This window comes from Lutra lutra, chromosome 4, assembly GCF_902655055.1.
Source record: "Lutra lutra chromosome 4, mLutLut1.2, whole genome shotgun sequence".
NCBI classification, from domain to species: Eukaryota; Metazoa; Chordata; class Mammalia; order Carnivora; family Mustelidae; genus Lutra; species Lutra lutra.
In genome coordinates, this window is record NC_062281.1 from 67,794,550 (window position 1) to 67,813,943 (window position 19,394).

At 38.3% G+C, this 19,394-nt stretch overlaps 1 protein-coding gene across 1 annotated transcript in view; it reads left to right on the plus strand.

The window, feature by feature from the left end:
- The first annotated feature begins 496 nt into the window (after positions 1-496).
- Positions 497-19,394, plus strand: part of VCPIP1 (valosin containing protein interacting protein 1) — a 31,243-nt gene continuing 12,345 nt past the window's right edge. The window contains exons 1-2 of the mRNA XM_047723585.1: positions 497-3,487; positions 14,284-14,370. Of these exons, the coding sequence (XP_047579541.1) occupies positions 784-3,487; positions 14,284-14,370 (2,791 nt within the window). The 5' untranslated portion in view covers positions 497-783. The remainder of the gene's footprint in view (positions 3,488-14,283; positions 14,371-19,394) is intronic.

Consider the following 19,394-nt stretch of genomic DNA (forward strand, 5'->3'; position numbering starts at 1 on the left):
CGCCATATCGCTGGACATTTATGTACTGTACCTTCTTTACTGAGAGCCTTTCATTCCCCTCCCCTTCTATGAGTCGAGAACTTCAGACCCTCGGCTTCCGACACCCATTCCCTTTAATTCTGTTTTTACCAAGCTTCCCTGTATCCACCTCTCCGCGGAAGGGGGAAGTGAGGCTGAACGCACCGCAGGGCATCCTAGGAAATGTGGTCTCTCATTCTCTTTTGCTTGCGTCCCAGAAGTGGAAAGTCGACAAAGGCGATCCAGTTAAAACTACAACTCCCGGCAGCCAACATGAGTGACACTCTTCCTTTCTGCCCCCCTTCCTACTGCCTTCCTCTTCCTCCTCTCCGCGGGAGCTGAACCGCTTGGCCTCACGGTATTTGTAGTTCTTTCTGGATCCAAGATCCTAGCACTCAACGACCCGGACAGAGGCTGCAAGACTCTAATTCCCAGAGGGCAGAGCGGTAGCTGCGCCTGCGCACTCTCAGTGAGGGCGTGTATGTCTGTGTGTCTGAGGGAGAGAGAGAGCGAGAGTGAGTGAGTGTGAGTGCTGGGTAGGGTGGTGGCCGTTACGTTCGGGGCAACGGCTACGGCAGTGGAGAAGTAAGAAGAGAAACAACGTCCGGCGCTTCCGCCTTCGCTTAGGAGGAGGAGGAGCTGGTAGGGAAAGGAAAGTGATTCGCCCTGGGCCTGAACTGGACAGAGTCGGGCTGGTGGGGGGTCTGGGCTATGAGCCTTTGAGGGTCGCTTGGGACGCGGAGCGAGACACGAGAGCCGAGAGGTATGTCTCAGCCGCCGCCGCCGCCGCCGCTGCCGCCTCCACCTCCTCCCCCTGAGGCTCCGCAGACTCCGCCGTCCCTGGCGGCGGCGGCTCCTCCGGGGGGGCTCTCGAAACGGAGAGACCGGAGAATCCTCTCCGGGAGCTGCCCGGATCCGAAGTGCCAGGCGCGTCTGTTCTTCCCGGCCTCCGGTTCTGTCAGCATCGAGTGTACCGAGTGCGGACAGCGGCACGAGCAGCAACAGCTGCTGGGGGTGGAGGAGGTGACCGATCCGGACGTAGTGCTACACAACCTGCTGCGGAACGCGCTGCTCGGGGTGACAGGGGCACCCAAGAAGAACACGGAACTGGTAAAGGTGATGGGCCTTTCTAACTACCACTGCAAATTGTTGTCGCCCATATTAGCTCGGTATGGAATGGATAAACAGACAGGCAGGGCTAAGCTTCTCCGGGACATGAACCAGGGTGAACTGTTCGATTGCGCTTTACTCGGTGACCGCGCCTTCCTCATCGAACCTGAGCACGTTAACACGGTGGGCTACGGCAAGGACCGCTCCGGAAGCCTCCTGTATTTGCATGACACTCTCGAGGACATCAAGCGGGCCAATAAAAGCCAGGAATGCCTCATTCCAGTTCACGTGGATGGGGATGGACACTGCTTGGTGCATGCTGTGTCCCGGGCTTTAGTAGGCCGGGAGCTCTTCTGGCACGCCTTGAGAGAGAATCTTAAACAACACTTTCAGCAGCACCTGGCCCAGTATCAAGCCCTGTTCCATGACTTCATTGATGCCGCTGAATGGGAGGACATTATCAATGAGTGTGACCCTCTGTTTGTACCACCTGAAGGTGTTCCCTTAGGCTTGAGGAACATCCACATATTTGGCCTTGCCAATGTATTACATCGCCCTATTATTCTGCTAGATTCTCTCAGTGGCATGAGAAGCTCTGGTGATTATTCAGCCACTTTTCTGCCTGGGCTCATCCCTGCAGAGAAGTGCACAGGGAGAGATGGTCATTTGAACAAACCAATCTGTATTGCATGGAGTAGCTCTGGTAGAAACCATTATATCCCCTTGGTAGGCATAAAAGGGGCTGCTTTGCCCAAATTGCCTATGAATTTGCTGCCTAAAGCTTGGGGTGTGCCTCAGGACCTTATTAAAAAGTACATTAAACTTGAGGAAGATGGTGGTTGTGTTATTGGAGGAGACAGAAGTTTGCAGGATAAGTATTTGCTTAGGCTTGTTGCTGCTATGGAAGAAGTCTTTATGGACAAACATGGTATCCATCCTAGTTTGGTTGCTGATGTCCATCAGTATTTCTACAGGAGGACTGGGGTGATAGGAGTTCAGCCTGAAGAAGTCACAGCAGCTGCTAAAAAAGCAGTAATGGATAATCGCCTTCACAAATGTTTGCTCTGTGGTGCCCTTTCTGAACTTCATGTTCCTCCAGAGTGGTTGGCTCCAGGAGGGAAACTGTATAACCTGGCAAAAAGTACTCATGGACAGCTGAGGCCTGACAAAAATTATAGCTTTCCCTTGAACAATTTAGTTTGCTCATATGATTCAGTGAAAGATGTTCTGGTACCAGACTATGGATTGAGTAACCTGACAGCTTGTAATTGGTGCCATGGCACTTCTGTGCGAAGGGTCAGAGGAGATGGGTCTATTGTGTATTTGGATGGGGACAGAACTAATTCTAGGTCCACTGGTGGCAAATGTGGTTGTGGATTCAAACATTTTTGGGATGGTAAAGAGTATGACAATCTACCAGAAGCTTTTCCTATTACTTTGGAATGGGGTGGAAGAGTGGTCAGAGAAACAGTATATTGGTTCCAGTATGAAAGTGATTCATCTTTGAATAGTAATGTTTATGATGTTGCAATGAAACTTGTTACCAAGCACTTTCCAGGTGAATTTGGGAGTGAAATCCTGGTTCAGAAAGTTGTCCATACTATATTGCATCAGACTGCCAAAAAGAATCCTGATGATTATACTCCTGTAAATATAGATGGTGCTCATGCCCAAAGAGTTGGAGATGTACAAGGACAAGAGTCGGAGTCTCAGCTCCCAACTAAAATTATTCTCACTGGACAGAAAACGAAAACTTTGCACAAGGAGGAGTTAAACATGAGTAAAACTGAAAGAACTATTCAACAGAATATTACGGAACAGGCTGCTGTAATGCAGAAACGGAAAACAGAGAAGTTAAAACAAGAACAAAAAGGTCAGCCCAGGACTGTTTCTCCTAGTACCATTCGTGATGGTCCATCTTCTGCACCTGCAACCCCTACCAAGGCTCCCTATTCACCAACGACTTCTAAGGAGAAAAAGATCAGAATAACAACTAATGATGGACGACAGTCCATGGTTACACTTAAGTCTTCAACAACCTTTTTTGAGCTTCAAGAAAGCATAGCCAGAGAATTTAACATTCCTCCCTATTTACAGTGTATTCGCTATGGCTTTCCTCCTAAAGAGTTAATGCCACCCCAGGCAGGAATGGAAAAGGAGCCAGTTCCTTTGCAGCATGGTGACAGAATTACAATAGAGATTCTAAAAAGTAAAGCAGAAGGTGGTCAGTCTGCTGCAGCACACTCAGCCCACACTGTGAGACAAGAAGAGATTGCTGTTACTGGTAAACTATCTAAGGAACTTCAGGAGCAAGCTGACAAGGAAATGTACTCCTTGTGTCTTTTAGCAACATTAATGGGTAAGATCATTTTAACCTAGATAGTTATTTCTTAATTGTGAATATAATGCATTGAGTTTTTCTGTTGTCTTTGTGGGAAAAAAAAAAATCTAGTCATCAATTGATTATATATAAAGTTTAGGAGGAGATTATTTTCTTCGGTTTTGTTTTGTTTTAACAGTTAATGGATATATGTTAGCATGATTCTCTACTGATTAAATATTTAGGACAACATAACTTAAGAAAGTGAAAGTAGTCCCTTAACTGTCACCAGATTATTTCAATATAATTTATTGTTGTGATTTTTTTTTTTATAGCCTTATAATGTCTCTGTTTAAATCTTTAAAAATATTCCCCCGCCTCCCCGGGCTCTATTGAGCTTACCCACTTTGTCCCTTTTCATTTATTTTTAAAATTTTCTTTTCCTGCATGTCATGTGATTTCAGGACTTCCTGTTTGATGAATTGCAGTTTCTGGTGTTTATATTCTCACTGCACTCCCGCCTAATAGTCTCTGTCCTCCATTTCCTGTTCTTCCTTTTCCAGTTCATCACATTTTTATTTGTATGTTAGGATTTGTGTTTAAGTAATTCCTATGCTTACTGACTCTGTGCCATCAATTGTAATGAACTATTATAAACTCATGAGAAATAAAAGAAACAGGTAGATGTTAATAGGGTTGCTTAAGAAGTGTTTCTTTTTAATAATTAAGCATAAATTAAAAATATCAACCAAATATGTAAATTACATGATGATTTTAGATAATTTGGGATATGCTCCAACAGTGCACTTTTAACATGTTTGTTTAATCTTTGTTTTTAAAATCACTCTTAATATGCTTTACTAAGGCTTAAAGTAGAATTAAAATTTATATTACATATTAGAAGAGCCTTATTTTTGCTGAGATTAGAGCTTTTAACTGGAAAAGTGATCTGGGTTTGATTCTGTTTTCTAAGAGTAGTAAATATCAGTGAATTGGGCATTGACCTACCAAAATGAAGATTATTTATTCCTGGTTTGTTAAATTTGGGGGCCTAGAAGTTAATAGGAGATCTAAAAGCTCTGTACACATTTATAACTTGATACTGATATTGCTGATTTTATTTTGGCAGACATAGCCATAGAATTGAGGGATATGTCAAGAAATGTATTAGGCACTGTGTATTTCTCTCTCTTAGTTTCTGGTTTCTTAGACACTTCATGAAATAGAGGAAAGATCGTGTGATCTTTGGAGTCAGAAAGACCTAGAATTTGAATCTTGGCTCCACTACTTAACTTAGTGGTTCAGGCAAGCTACTTAACTCCCCAAGACTTTAGTTGCCTCTTCTCTACAAAATACCCTTTGTAGTTGGTACCAGGGCAACACTAAAATACTCCCAGAACTCTGAAAATTAAATAACATCGTTAGAGAATGGCTAAAATTAGGTATATGCAGAAGGTACTTTAAAAACTGGCGCTCTCCCAGGTGAAAAACAGGAAAGAAAAGGTCTTCCTCAATAGAAGGCGAACTGTTGAGGATGTAGCTCATCTCTTATCTAACCTTGGATGCTCAGTGACCTAGTAGAGTACCCAGCAGATTGTAGGCACTTTGAAATGTTTTTGATTGGATTAAATAGATGACATTAACATGTTTAAAGAAAAGCTATGTCAGCAGAAATGGAATGGATGGTCAGCATTGAACATTGAAAAAGAACTGAAAAGCAGAATTTGGCAGTTTATACACTGCTGTACAAAGGGAAAAAATACATCATCTGGGGTTCATGAAAATTCTGGTACCTAGAAAGGTAATCTCTAAGGGTGGGAATATTTCATCAGTCCTCACCATGGCCTGGCTGAAAGAACTGTATCATTCAGTGATTCTTTATTCATCAAATATCTATTCTAAGCACTCATTTAACTTCCTGATAAAAGTATTGAGGGACAGGTGAGAGTGCAGATAAAGATTATGTTCACTTAGAAGGCTGTGTTCTCCATTGTAGATAAATAAATTGGCAGGAGCGAGACTGTGATCAGTACTTTTAAGTCTGATCAGTATCGTAATACATTTTGTAGTGAAAATCAGTAAAATATAGTTCTGGTTTATAATTACTCACTTTTTGAGTTTAGGTTGAGGTTTCTGGACCTGAATATCTGAATACTAGACTATGGACTGCAGTGAGTTCAACAAGATAATGTCTTCTTGTTATGATCTCTTCCCTCTTTACCTCCAACATTTATGTTGCTGCCACTTTAAACCCATACATCTGTTTAAATCTATTCCCAACAAAATTTGAGCGTAAAAAGAGTGTTTTATTAATTTCATACTGTAGCACTTGAGAGATTTTCTGCTATAAAATAGTAAGAGAGTACCTGGCCTGTGTTAGTAAGCTCTGTAAACATTCATTTTTTTTTTTTAACCTTCTGATTTTCTATAACTATTTGAATTACGTAGAAGATTTTTTTTTTTTTTTTAATTTAGAGAAGGCACAAGTCGGGGTGGAGGGCCACAGGGAGAGAGAGAAAGAATCCCAAGCAGGCTCCATGCCCAGGACAGAACCGGATGCAGACTCAGTCCCATGACCCCGAGACTGTGACCTGAACCTAAATAAAGAGTGGGATGCCCAAATGCCTGAGCCACCCAGGCACCCCTAGAAGATATTCTTAATAAAAAGTGATGTGGTGGTAAAATGTCAATTTGGGGATATATGTGTGTATATACATATATATGCTTGTATATTTGTGTGTATACACACACACACAAACACATGCACACATATACAACCTTATGTAAAGAGTGCTGGAGAACTATTGATGTTTAGTTTGGAGAGGGCTGGAAAAAGGAAAATGACAGGGCTTATTTAGAAGATGGCAAATTCAAAATGCAGAAATTACTTTGTGAATTACCAGATATGAGCTAAGCTGCTGATATGTTAGTTTAGGGCCTGGCACTTATTAGATGTCAAATAAATTGTTGAATGAATGAATGAATGAATGGAGAGCTAGAGATTGTGCTGGAGATACAAAGATGAATGAGACATAGACCTTGCCCTCCATAAACTTACCTGCAGGATCTCAACTGAGGGCATTGTAATTATTATTTATTTGTATCAACAAATGCATCAGTCCTTTGCTCAGTATGAACCATTCATGGAACTAGTCACTTTGAATATATGATGATAGTTTAAAATGAAATAATGTTCTACCTATAATATTTCACATTTTAATCTAGTTTATGCAGACTATTGAGCAATTTTTGCAGACTGTCATCTTCATTATTTATATGTGAGTGACTTTGGCATTACAAAATATGTTATTAAATTTTCTCATAGACCTTTTTTTTTTTTAAAGATTTTATTTATATATTTGACAGAGATCACAAGTAGGCAGAGAGGCAGACAGAGGCAGAGAGAGAGGGAAGCAGGCTCCCTGCTGAGCGGAAAGCCCAATTCGGGGCTTGATCCCAGGACCCTGGGATTATGACCTGAGCCAAAGGCAGAGGCTTTAACCCACTGAGCCACCCAGGTACCCCATCGTAGACCGTTTTTTGGTGGATTTTCTTTGTGGTAGGCATGACATATCATTGATCATAAGTACTAGGCTAGTTTCTTTTTTCTTAGTGTATTCCACTAAGTTTTGAGTTAATTTTCTTTTTCCAAATATAAAGACAAATTTGTGAAAAAGAGTCTGTCAGCTTGGCATTGCTTTAACAGAATTGAACTGCTTGTGATATTTACCCCACTTCACTATAAGGTTAGCAGCCTTTCAGGAGTTGAGAAACTTGTTTGATTTTTATATATCATTTATCTTCCTGAAAAATGCATATAGATATAAGATAAATGTATGTTATACATGAATTTATACTATCATACTTTGGTGCTCACTTCAGCAGCACATATACTATACTATCATATGGTATAAACATTGATTCTGTTCCTTTCTGTACTCAACTACTTTGGCACCTTTTATTTTCCTTCATAGTTTTTCAATTACAAGATTATATTATTTTTAAATATTCAAAGAATTCAAACATATGAAGTAAAATATGATCGTTGTCTTTAACATTTTTACTTCCTAGAGAAAATCAGACTGTGTGTGTGTGTGTGTGTAAAACATTTTCATACAGGTTTGCGTGCCTGTATATGTATGATGTATGCATCTTTTAATGCTAACGATGACACTAAAAGTTGTATGGGTTGGTTACACTTCAGGGACTCAGTCTAAGGAGAGAAACAGCCCTGCCTTTCTTAGAAATGGTTTTGACTGTTGATAAGACAGATACATTTTTAGATGGGAGGATCTGCAGGAAGGGTGGCGATATGGCAACAATTCTTTCAGCTAACCAATAGCTTTAGGATTATTTCTAGTAGAAATAGTCCCATGTCTGTACTTTAAATTTACATTTTGGCCAGTTTATTTTATGGTCATAGATACTTGAGTTCAGAGTTAATTTTAGGTATTTTGGGGGGAGGGTCTTTAAAAATGTATTTCTTGGGGCGCCTGGTTGGCTCAGTGGGTTAAGCCGCTGCCTTCGGCTCAGGTCATGATCTCGGAGTCCTGGGATCGAGCCCCACATCGGGCTCTCTGCTCTCTCGGGGAGCCTGCTTCCTCCTCTCTCTCTGCCTGCCTCTCTGCCTGCTTGTGATCTCTCTGTCAAATAAAAAAAAAATGTATTTCTTCTTTCTTTTTTAAGTTTATTTAATACTCCCTACCAACCAACTCTGGGTTCAAACTCACAACCCCAAGATCAAGAGTTGCAGTGCTTTTCCAGCTGAGCCAGCCAGATGCCCCTAAAAAGATATTTCATTACTCAGCCATAGAAAAAGAATGAGATCTTGCCATTTGTGAAAACATGGATGGACCTACAGGGTATTATGCTTAGTAAAATAAGTCAGACAGAGAAAAAAATACCATATGATTTTATTTATATGTGGAATCTAAAAAACAAAAAAAGCAGAAACAGACCCATAAATTCAGAAAACAAACTGATGGTCATGGGGTTGGGGGTAGTGAGCAGAATGGATGAAGAGGAGTGGGAGGTACAGCTTCCAGTTATGGAATGAATGTCGTGGGAATGAAAGGTACAGCATAGGGAATATAGTCAATGGTATTGTAATAGTGTTGTATGGTGACAGATGGAGCTACACTTGTTGTGAGCATAGCATAACCTATAGAGTTGTCAAATCGCTCACTGTTATACACCTGAAACTAATGTAATGTTTGTCAATTATACCTCACTAAAAACATCTATATTTCATATAGATGTTAGATTTTAAAATTTGCTCACTTCATAAATTTCAAAGTAGAAACTTCAAATTGGCTTTTTAAAAATTCACTAAGAAAATTGGAATGATGAGCTTTTAAGCCCACTTTAACACCATGGTTTTATTAGTAGTAGTAAAAGCTAGAAAAATGTGATATTTTAAAAAGTGTTTCACTTTAACATACTTTTTGAAAGTTAAAAATTACCTCTTCAAGAGGAAAAAAGTCAGATAAAGCGTAAGAAAAACCATCTGTAATATTACTGCCATTTATAACTACTATTTAGGTAGGAGAACTAAAGACTTTCAGGAGTAAGGATTTGAGGAAGATGAAATGTGAACAGAGATTATTGATGATGGTGGCATATACTTTCTACATTTATATCTATACACAATGTGTTGGATATAAATACTTTATTGTTTACTGTGAAGAAACAGATGAATTATAAAGTAAAATTAATTGGGGACTAACAAAAATATTAGTGAATATAATATTTGCTAGATGCTTTACCAAGCTATTCCTGTTCTCTTAGAGTTTGCTTTCTAATGGAATGGTAGAAAAATAATTCTTTCCTTTTTTTTGGTAAGGTCTACTCTTTTAGTAACTTTCAAATATACAATATAGTATTACTACTAATTATAGTTAATATGTACATGTGTACGTTACATCCTCATAACTTATTTGATAAACTGGAAACTTGTAACTGAAAGTCTTCCCTTTCATTTTTTTTTTTTAAGATTTTATTTATTTATTTGACAGAGATCACAAGTAGGCAGAGAGGCAGGCAGAGAGAGGAGGAGGAAGCAGGCTCCCTGCTGAGCAGAGAGCCCGATGCGGGGGCTCGATCCCAGTACCCTGAGATCATGACCTGAGCCGAAGGCAGAGGCTTTAACCCACTGAGCCACCCAGGCGCCCTTCCCTTTCATTTTTGCTGTCGGTTTTTTTTTTTTTTTTTTTTTTAATTAGAATCATGAAGAGGTATAGATGGTTCCATTAGTTATATTTTATCTATATTAACACTGAAGAACAGTTATCATTGTGCAGCTTCATTTAAGCTTTTCTGAACTTCTTTCAGGAGTTGTTAAAAGGAAAAAACCTCATTTATACTGTTCATTCATTTATATTCTTTCAATGCATGTTGAGAGCGCTGCTCTCTACCTAGCACTGTGTCAGGCCCTGGGAATAGAAGTCACATAGACCACTGACCTTTTCCTGACTTTGAGAAGCCAGTCTAGAAGGGGAAGCAGAAAAGTACAGTAAATTAACCTGCAGGGCAGTGAGGGCTGTGGTGCTCATCTCCTGTATAGGAGTAACAAGGCAGGTGTCTACTTACCTGCCTCTCTGAAGAATCCAAGAGGAAGTGACACCTGAATTGAGTTTTAAAGAATATATAGCAATTATTGACCTTTGGGAACCAGACCAGTTTGGTGGTGTTGCTTTATAAAAGTGAAGTTACAGTGCAGTGAGAGATGTGAGATAGGAGAGAATGCAAGGATGACTCTTTGAGTGCCTTTATCTGCCATGAAAAAGGAACTTGGACTTTATGGTATGGTTTTGGGGAACCATTAAAGGTATAACTCAGAAGGAGGAGAGATTTGAGGATAACAAGATTGGAGAGAAAGCTAGTTAGGGGCTGATGGCGGTATTGCAGGCAGGAGACAGGCCTGAACCAGGTAATTATAGACCTGATGAGGGCAAATGCAGTGGAGAGCAGTATGATGCTGATTGGGCACTTGTGCAGAGTGTAACAATTCCTGCTTCCTGATCTCTAATCTCTTTTCTTGGTTCTGTTACCAACAAACATGACTTAGTGGAAGTATTTGTATACCAAAGGAAATAATTTGTCTATTTTTTCTTCCCAACCAGTTGTTGATGCCATGGATTTCTTTTTCTTTCTTTCCTTTTTTTTTTTTTTTAATTAACATATAATGTATTATTTGTTTCAGGGCTGTAAGTCTGTGAATCATCAGTCATACACAATTCACAGCACTCACCATAGCACATACCCTCCCCAATATCCATCACCCAGCCACCCCATCTCTCCCACCCCAACCCTCCAGCAACCCTCAATTTGTTTCCTGAGATTAAGAGTCTCTTAGGGTTTGTCTTCCTCCCTGGTCCCATCTTTTTTCATTTTTCCCTCCCTTCCCCCACTACTCCCCACCTTGCCTCTCAAATTCTTCATGTCAGTGAGATCATATAATAATTGTCTTTCTCTGATTGACTTATTTTGATTAGCATAATAGCCTCTAGTTCCATCCACTTAATTGCAAATGACAAGATTTTGTTTTTTGATGGCTGCACAGTATTCCATTGTGTGTGTGTGTATATATACATACGTATATATATGTATATATCCCACATCTTCTTTACATGCCATGTGTTTCTATAAGAAAAAACTGGATAGTTCTGTCATATATGTTGTAACACAATTTGACCTTTGGTAAAGGTTTAGTATCAGTGGAAAGGGATGGCTTAAGCTTTGGATTCAAATCCTGTCTCTGCCACTTACAAGCTGTTTGATCTTGGGAGAATTGCTTAGTTTGTTTCCTTTTCTGTAAGATAGAACTTCATTGTGATGAAAAAACTAAGCTATGTAAAGTGCCTGCTCAAAGCTGGGTAGATAATAGAGGTTTCAATTTATTTATCCTTCCCTTAAAGCAACAGAGCATGCATACTCAAAGAGGCCACATACTGCTTTGAAGGGGGGTGAAGTTTGGTTCTTGAGAGAGGGTAAACAAAATATTTAATGAGTAAAACTCTGATATACTGCAGTATATAAACAGATAAGCAGTATATCTGTCTATCTGTAGTACTCAAGTGCCATGGAGGAGGCTGCTCAGCAAAGTGTTTTAAAGGGACCTTTAGGAGTAATTTTTAAAAAAGGATCCTTAGAGAGATAGAATGAAAACAAGGTTGATAAACACTCCAACAGAGTTCTTACTTCTTAGAGTTCTGCCTGCTTAAATAAGGAGTAGTAAGGTATGTAAAATACTAGGAAATGTCATTTTTTTAACTAGTATTTAGTGGTGGTCAGTTCGGGAGAATTCACTAAATTTTGAGACCTATTCAGACTTTTACCAAAAAAAAATGTAAGTGCTACCAAATAATTTTTTTAAAGCTTTTATTTATTTATTTGACAGAGAGAGACAAGCAGGGGGAGTAGTAGGCAGAGGGAGAGGGAGAAGTCAACTCCTTGCTGACCAGGGAGCACAATGAGGGACTTAATCCCAGGACCCCAGGATCATGACCTGAGCTAAAGACAGAGGCTTAACCAACTGAGCCACCCAGGCGCCACACTACTATATAATTTTTATGTGTTTTCCAAATAAATTATATTGAGTATTTTATAAAATACTTAGTACATTTAAGGTAACATTGATAACTAAATGAAAGGTTATTGCCATAGAAATAGTTATCCAGGGGCGCCTGGGTGGCTCAGTGGGTTAAAGCCTCTGCCTTAGTCCCAAGACACGATCCCAGGGTCCTGGGATTGAGCCCTGCATGGGGCTCTCTGCTCAGCGGGGAGCCTGCTTCCTCCTCTCTCTCTCTGCCTGCCTCTCTGCCTACTTGTGATCTCTGTCAAATAAATAAATAAAATCTTTGGGGCACCTGGGGCGCCTGGGTGGCTCAGTGGTTAAAGCCTCTGCCTTCGGCTCAGGTCATGATCCCAGGGTCCTGAGATCAAGCCCCACATCGGGCTCTCTGCTCTGCAGGGAGCCTGCTTCCTCCTCTCTCTCTCTCTCTCTCTGCCTGCCTCTCTGCCTACTTGTGATCTCTGTCTGTCAAATAAATAAATAAAATCTTTAAAAATAAATAAATAAATAAATAAATAAATAAATAAATAAATAAATAAAATCTTTAAAAAAAAAAAGAAGTAGTTATCCACATGAAGTTTAATGATAAGTCCAACAATCAGAACTTCTACTGTATTTGGAGGCTTTACTAATATTCAAAATTTAAAATCAAATTCATATGTCCACCCTTAAATTTAGCCATATTCCAGTGATACTGTATCATTAGTGAATGAAGTGTTTGTGTTTAAGTAAATGTACTAGTTAACTGAAACTTTAAGGGCCAAGGCTTTTAAAATTTGCATACTTTAAACTGATGTATTGAGTACTCTAAACTTTAGCTAACTGCCATGCAAATTTATATTCTTGTTTATAAATGTGGGAAGGGGTTAGAACTCTGAGAGATTGCATGTATATAATGATTAAGCCACATCATTAGTAACCTCCATTCAAACGTGAGATCCAGTAAAATTTTCTAGTATGAAAAATAAAAATTGATCTTTGTTAATATTAACTAAAAAAAGGTCCTGACTGTAAATATGGTATTATCATTATCAGATTAGAAAATAATGAAAGTATAAAGAAACAAAAACAGTCATTCCACAAACCAAAAGTAATTTTTAAAAAAATCATTTATTGGGGCACCTGGATGGCTCAGTCCTTAAGCATCTGCCTTCAGCTCAGGTCATGATCTTGGGGTCCTGGAATTGAGCCCCGCATTGGGCTCCCTGCTCAGTTGGGAGCCTGCTTCTTCCTCTTCCTCTGCCTGCCATTCCCCCTGCTTGTACTCTCTCTGTTAAAAAGATAAATAAATAAATCTTAAAAAAAATTTTTGTTTGGGGGAGAGAAAGAGAATCCCAAGCAGACATCATGCTGAGCTGAGTGTGGAGCCTGATGCAGGGCTTGACCCCACAATGCCATAACCTGAACTGAAACCAAGAGTCTGATGCTTAACCAACTGTGCCACCCAGCATCCTCAAAATTAACTAATTTTTATGTTCTTCTATTCTTCACTAACTTTTTGAACAGTGACTATCGGTCTTTTTATTTGAAACTTCTTATTGAAATAGTCACTGCCAAGGATGTTCTCAAAAAAATATTTTTGTGAAATGGTCATTTGCTTGTGGATATTTTGTAGACTTCTAAGGTTATTTTGAATCTCTTCAACAAGGCATTTTCCCCCTAAATTTCTTTTTAAGAAAGTCAACTTTGGAATAACACAATACAACATTAATTACTTATCTTTAGTCTACCTATTTACTTTTCTCCGTAGACCCTTTCATCTATTTTTTATTTGGTTTAAACAAATAGAGAATACACATTTCTGTGTTCTACTTGTTAAAAATGAGTATTTTTCAATAACCACCTCTGTTCCTCTAGTTCAAGGTTATGAACTACTTTCCTTTGAGTTGGTGTCTTCAGATATATTTTGTTTAATTTAATATGCCCAGTATTGACTCATGTAGTTTTAAAGACATTTTTTAATTAGTTCCTACATTTAAAAATTGGGAGAATTCACATGAAAAACTGAGGTTTCTGGCTTCTGAAAAGCCGTAAAATATTGGGCCTATACTCTTCTATGACAGCACTTGGTAGTGGCTGGGATGGGCCATGGATTTTCTAGTTTGTCACAGTCTCATCACTCCGTATCATCTCCTTATATTACACCAAGCACTGTCACTCATTTAGATCTGCTCTGCAATCTCTGTTCGAAGTTAATCATTAAGCAACCTTGGGTTGAACTCTTTTGTTTGTTGCTAATACTATATCTGTTTTTATTTTACAGGAGAAGATGTGTGGTCTTATGCAAAGGGGCTTCCTCACATGTTCCAGCAGGGTGGAGTATTCTACAATATTATGAAGAAAACCATGGGTATAGTTAATATCTGATTTTATTCTTAGATAATATCTCCACTTAGGCTGTTGTAAGATTAAGAAGGTCAGATATTCTAAAGCTATTTCCAACATCAGTTTTTTGTATATGTTCTTCTTTAGCAGTTTGCCTAGTTAAAACAGATTTTTCTGATATTATCAGCTATTTTTTCTGCTATAATATTACTAAAAAGTCTCCTATTACTTTCTTGCTGCTATTTTCTCATTAAATTCTGTATACAATTCTTAATAATAACTAAAGACAGAGTTTGAAATTAGAAACAGATTTGGTTATAATGGTAGTGACTATACCAGAACCAGAAAGTACAGTATTTTTGTTATTGTTGTTGTGTTTTGGCTGTTATCATTATATACCTCAGTGTTTTATGGATTTTAAGAAATTGCTCATTTTATATCTAACTTCTTTCCACATTGTGTATGCATTGTTTATAAAGATATGTGAAAGTATACAACTGTATCTTCAGTTTTATGGTCTTAAGAGAATGATGAGCAGTGTGTGTGTTTACCTCACATGTTTTTTCAGAATTGATGTGAATGATTTTGGCCCCAGACTTTATCACTCTAGCTTTTCTCATTTTTTCATCTACCTGACCTATGTATACATTAACTGCATAATCATTATTTATGGTTTTTATGGTTTTTATCTCTTACACACTTTTTTTTCTCTTCAAAAAAACCAACCAATTTTGCTGTTGTAGAAATGTTCAAACATACATAAAAGTAGCAGAATAATATAATGAACCCCTATTTACCCACTTAGCTTCAAAAATTATCAGTACTTCTGTTCCCCTCACTGGACTATTTTAAAATAAATCCCAGATATAATATAATTTCATCTGTAAGAATTTCAGTGTGTATCTCTAAAAGTAAGAACTTTAAAAAAACCTACAATGTGGTTATCACATATTAAAAATATGAAAAATAATTTTTAAAACATCACCAAATACCCAGTCAGTGTTTATAATTCCTTGATTTTTGATTGTCTCAAAAAAAATTTTTGTTTTCTTTCAGTTTATTTGAATCAGGGACCAAAGAATGGCTGGCTGGCTGGTTTCCTTCCTTTCTTCCTTGATCTTACCTTATCCTCCCTTCTTCCCTCCTTCACTTTCTTCCTTCCTTCCTTCCTTCCTTCCTCCCTCCCTCCCTCCCTCCCTAAGATAGGATTCTTGAAGCATAATTTGCATACAGTAAAATTCACCTTTTGTAGATATAAAGATACATGAATTTTGACAAACATATATGGCCATGTAGCCACCACCACAATCAAGATACAGAGTATTGCCATCGTTCCAAAAAGTTGCCCTGTGCCTCTTTCTAAGTAATCCCTTACTCCTACCCCCAGGCCTTGACTTGACAACCACTGATTTTTTTTGTCTCTTTATGTTTTCCTTTTCCATATCACCATATAAATGGATTAATATAATCTTTTGTGTCTGGCTTCTTGAATTTAGCACAGGGGTTGGCAAACTACTTCCCCAGGTGCCATATCAGGCCTGCTACCTGTGTATATAAAGTTTTCTCAGAAAACAGCAAAAAACCCACCAAAAAACAAAAAAAACCAAAATTACAGCCACACTCATGTTTACCTGTTGTCTATGGCTGTTTTCACTATGGCTGTTTCACACTACAATGGCACAATTGAATAGTTGTGGCAGAAACTATATGGTCTGAAAACCTAAAGTATTTACTGTATTGCTCCATTACAGGAAAAAATTTGCCAATTTCTGTTCTACCTTACTGCTTTTGAGATTTGTCTATTGGTTGCTTATATTAGTTTATTTTCTTATATAGCTGAGTAGTATTCCATTGTGTGGATGTATCATATTTTTGAAAATCTATAAATGATTGAAGGACATTCGGGTGATTTTCAGTTTTGAGTTCCTATGGATAAGGCCACTGTAAACATTTGTGTATAGGTCTTTGTGTGTGGACATGTTTCACTTTCCTTTTGTAAACACCGGAGTGGGATTGCTGAGTCATATGGTAAGTCATATGGTAAGATACATGCTTATCTTTATAAGAAACTTCGAAACCATTTTCCAAAGTAGCTGGACTATTTTATATTCCTTAGCACTGTATTGGAGTTCCAGTTTCTCTCTTCCTTATCAGTACTTGGTAGTATCAGTTTTTGTTTTAAAACTATTTTATTAGGTGGTTTTAATTTGCATTTCCCTAATATCTAATGATGTTGAGCATCTGCTCATGTGCTTATTTGCTTCCTCCTTCTTTTGCTCATTTTTAAATTGGTTTGAATCTTCTTTTTAGTTGAGTTTTGAGAGTTCTTTATATATTCTGGCATACATCACTTATCAGGTAAGTGTTTTGCAAATATTTTCTCCCAGTTTGTAGTTTGGCTTTTCATTCTCTTAACAGTATCTTCTGAAGATCAGAGATTTCTAATTTTGATAACTAATTAACAGTTTTTTCTTTTTATACTTTTTGTGTCCTATCCAAAAAATCTTTGCCCAGTCAAAAGTGACAAAATTTTCTTCTGTGTTTTCTTCTATCAGTTTTATAGCTTTAGGTTTTATATTAGGCTTATAATCTATTTCAAGTTTATTTTTTTTAATATGTTACAAGGTATGATTGAGGTTCATTTTTTTATGTATGGATATCCAATTGTCTCAGCACTGTTTATTGAAAAAAGTATACCTTATCCATTGCATTACTTTGGTACTTTCATCAAAAATCAGTTTGACCAAGGGCTGCCTGGGTGGCTCAGTGGGTTAGGCCTCTGCCTTCGGCTCTGGTCATGATCTCAGGGTCCTGGGATCGAGTCCCACATCGGGCTCTCTGCTAGGCAGGGAGCCTGCTTCCTCCTCTCTCTCTCTCTCTTCTTGTGATCTCTCTCTGTCAAATAAATAAAATCTATAAAAAAAAAATCAGTTGACCATGGATCATACAGTTGAAAAGGGTGAAGTATATGCGAAATATAGCATCATTAAAATTATTTTAAAAAATCAATTGACTGTATATGTGTGGATCTATTTTTAGAGATTGTTTTCTGATTTGTTGATGTATGTCTCTCCTTTCACCAATACCTTGTCTTGATTAAAGTATCCATATAGTAATTCTTAAAATCAATTATTATGGGTCTTCCATCTATTCTTTTCTATTTTTTTAAGTTTTCATTTAAATTCCAGTTAGTTAACATATAGTGGATGTAATATTAGTTTCAGGTATGCAATATAGAGATTCCACACTTCCATGCAACGCTTGGTGCTCATCACAAGTGCACTCCTTAATCCCCATCACCTATTTGACTTATTCCCCCACCTACCTCCCTTCTGGTAACCATTAGTTTACTCTCTACAGTTAAGGATCTGTTTCTTGGTTTGCCTCTCTTGCTTTCCCCACCTTTTTTCTACCCTTTGCTCATTTGTTTTGTTTCTTAAATTCCACTTGAGTAAAATCAAATGGTATTCATTGTTCTTTACCTTACTTCGTTTAGCATAAAACTCTCTCTAGCTCTATCCACGTCAGTTGCAAACTTCTTTATTCTTTTCCAAAAAAAATTTTTGGGATTCTAGATGCTTTGCTTATTCATATAAATTTTAGAGTCAGCTTGACAGTTTCTGCAAAAAAGTCTGCTGGGATTTTTATTGTAATCTATGGACTCTGTAGATCAAATTGAAGGTCAAGATATTTTTACATCGAATCTTCTGATTCATGAAAATATTATATTTCTCCATTTATTTAAGTGTTCTTTAATTTCTCTCATCAAAATTTTATAATTTTCAGCATATAATTCTTACATATCCTTTCTTAGAGTTACACCTAAATATTTCATGTTTTGGGAATGCTGTTGTAAAAGATGCTTTTTTAAAATTCCAGTTTCCTGGGGTGCCTCAGTTAAGCATTGGACCCTTAGCTTTGGCTCAGGTTGTCAGTCAGCTCAGGGTAATGAGATTGAGCCCCCTGTTGGCCTCTGCACTTAGCGCCGAGTCTGCTTAGTACTTTCTCTCCCTCTCTTTTTGCCCTTCCCCACCCCTGCTCTCTCTCTCTCTTGCTCTTTCTCTCTCTCAAATAAATAAATGTTTTAAAAAAAAATTCCAACTCCTTTTGTTCTTTGCTAGTGTAGAAAATAAGATTGGTTTTTAGGGACGCCTGGGTGGCTCAATCCGCTGGGTGTCTGCCTTCTCCTTGGGTCATGATCTCAGGACCCTGGGATCGAGTGCCTATTGGGCTCCTTGGTCAGTGGGGAGCCTGCTTCTCCCTCCGCTTGCCTCTCTCTCTGCCTGCTGCTCCCTCCTTCTTGTGTTCTCTCTGACAAATAAATAAATAAAATCTTTTAAAAAAAGAAGATTGGTTTTTAATTTTTTATTTTTTTAGAAGATTTTATTCATTCATTTGAGAGAGAACGAGAACAAGAATGGTCACAGAGTGAGAGGGAGAGGGAGAAGCAGACTTGCCACGGAGCAGAGAGCCTGATGCAGGGCTCAATCGCAGGACCCTGAGACCATGACCGAAGCTGAATGCGGATACTCAACTGACTGAGCCATCCAGAGCCAAGATTGGTTTTTATACATTGACCTCATATCCTGTGACCTTTTTATATGCACATATTCTGGTAGCAGATTCTGTGGAATTGTCTATGTAGGTCATCATGTCTTTTGCAAAGACAAGACAGTTTTATTTCTTCCTTTTTAGTCAGTATGCCTTGTATTTCTTTCACGTGCCTTATTGCAGTGGCTATAATAAGTTTATTGCTGAATAGGTGTGGTGAGAGCAGACATCCTTGCCTTGTTCCTGAAAGCAATTCAGCCTGTAGGTTTTCCAGAAATGCCCTTTTATCAGGTTGAGGACATTCCCTTCTATTGATAGTGTACTGAAAGTTTATATTTTGAATGGATGTTGAATTTTATCAGGTGTTCTCTTCCTGCATCTATTGAAATGATCTTAATGGTTTTTCTGTTTAGTTTATTGGTAGGGTGAATTACACTGATTGATTCTTGGGTGTTGAACCAACTATGCATGTCTGGATTCAAATTCAGACATATTTTG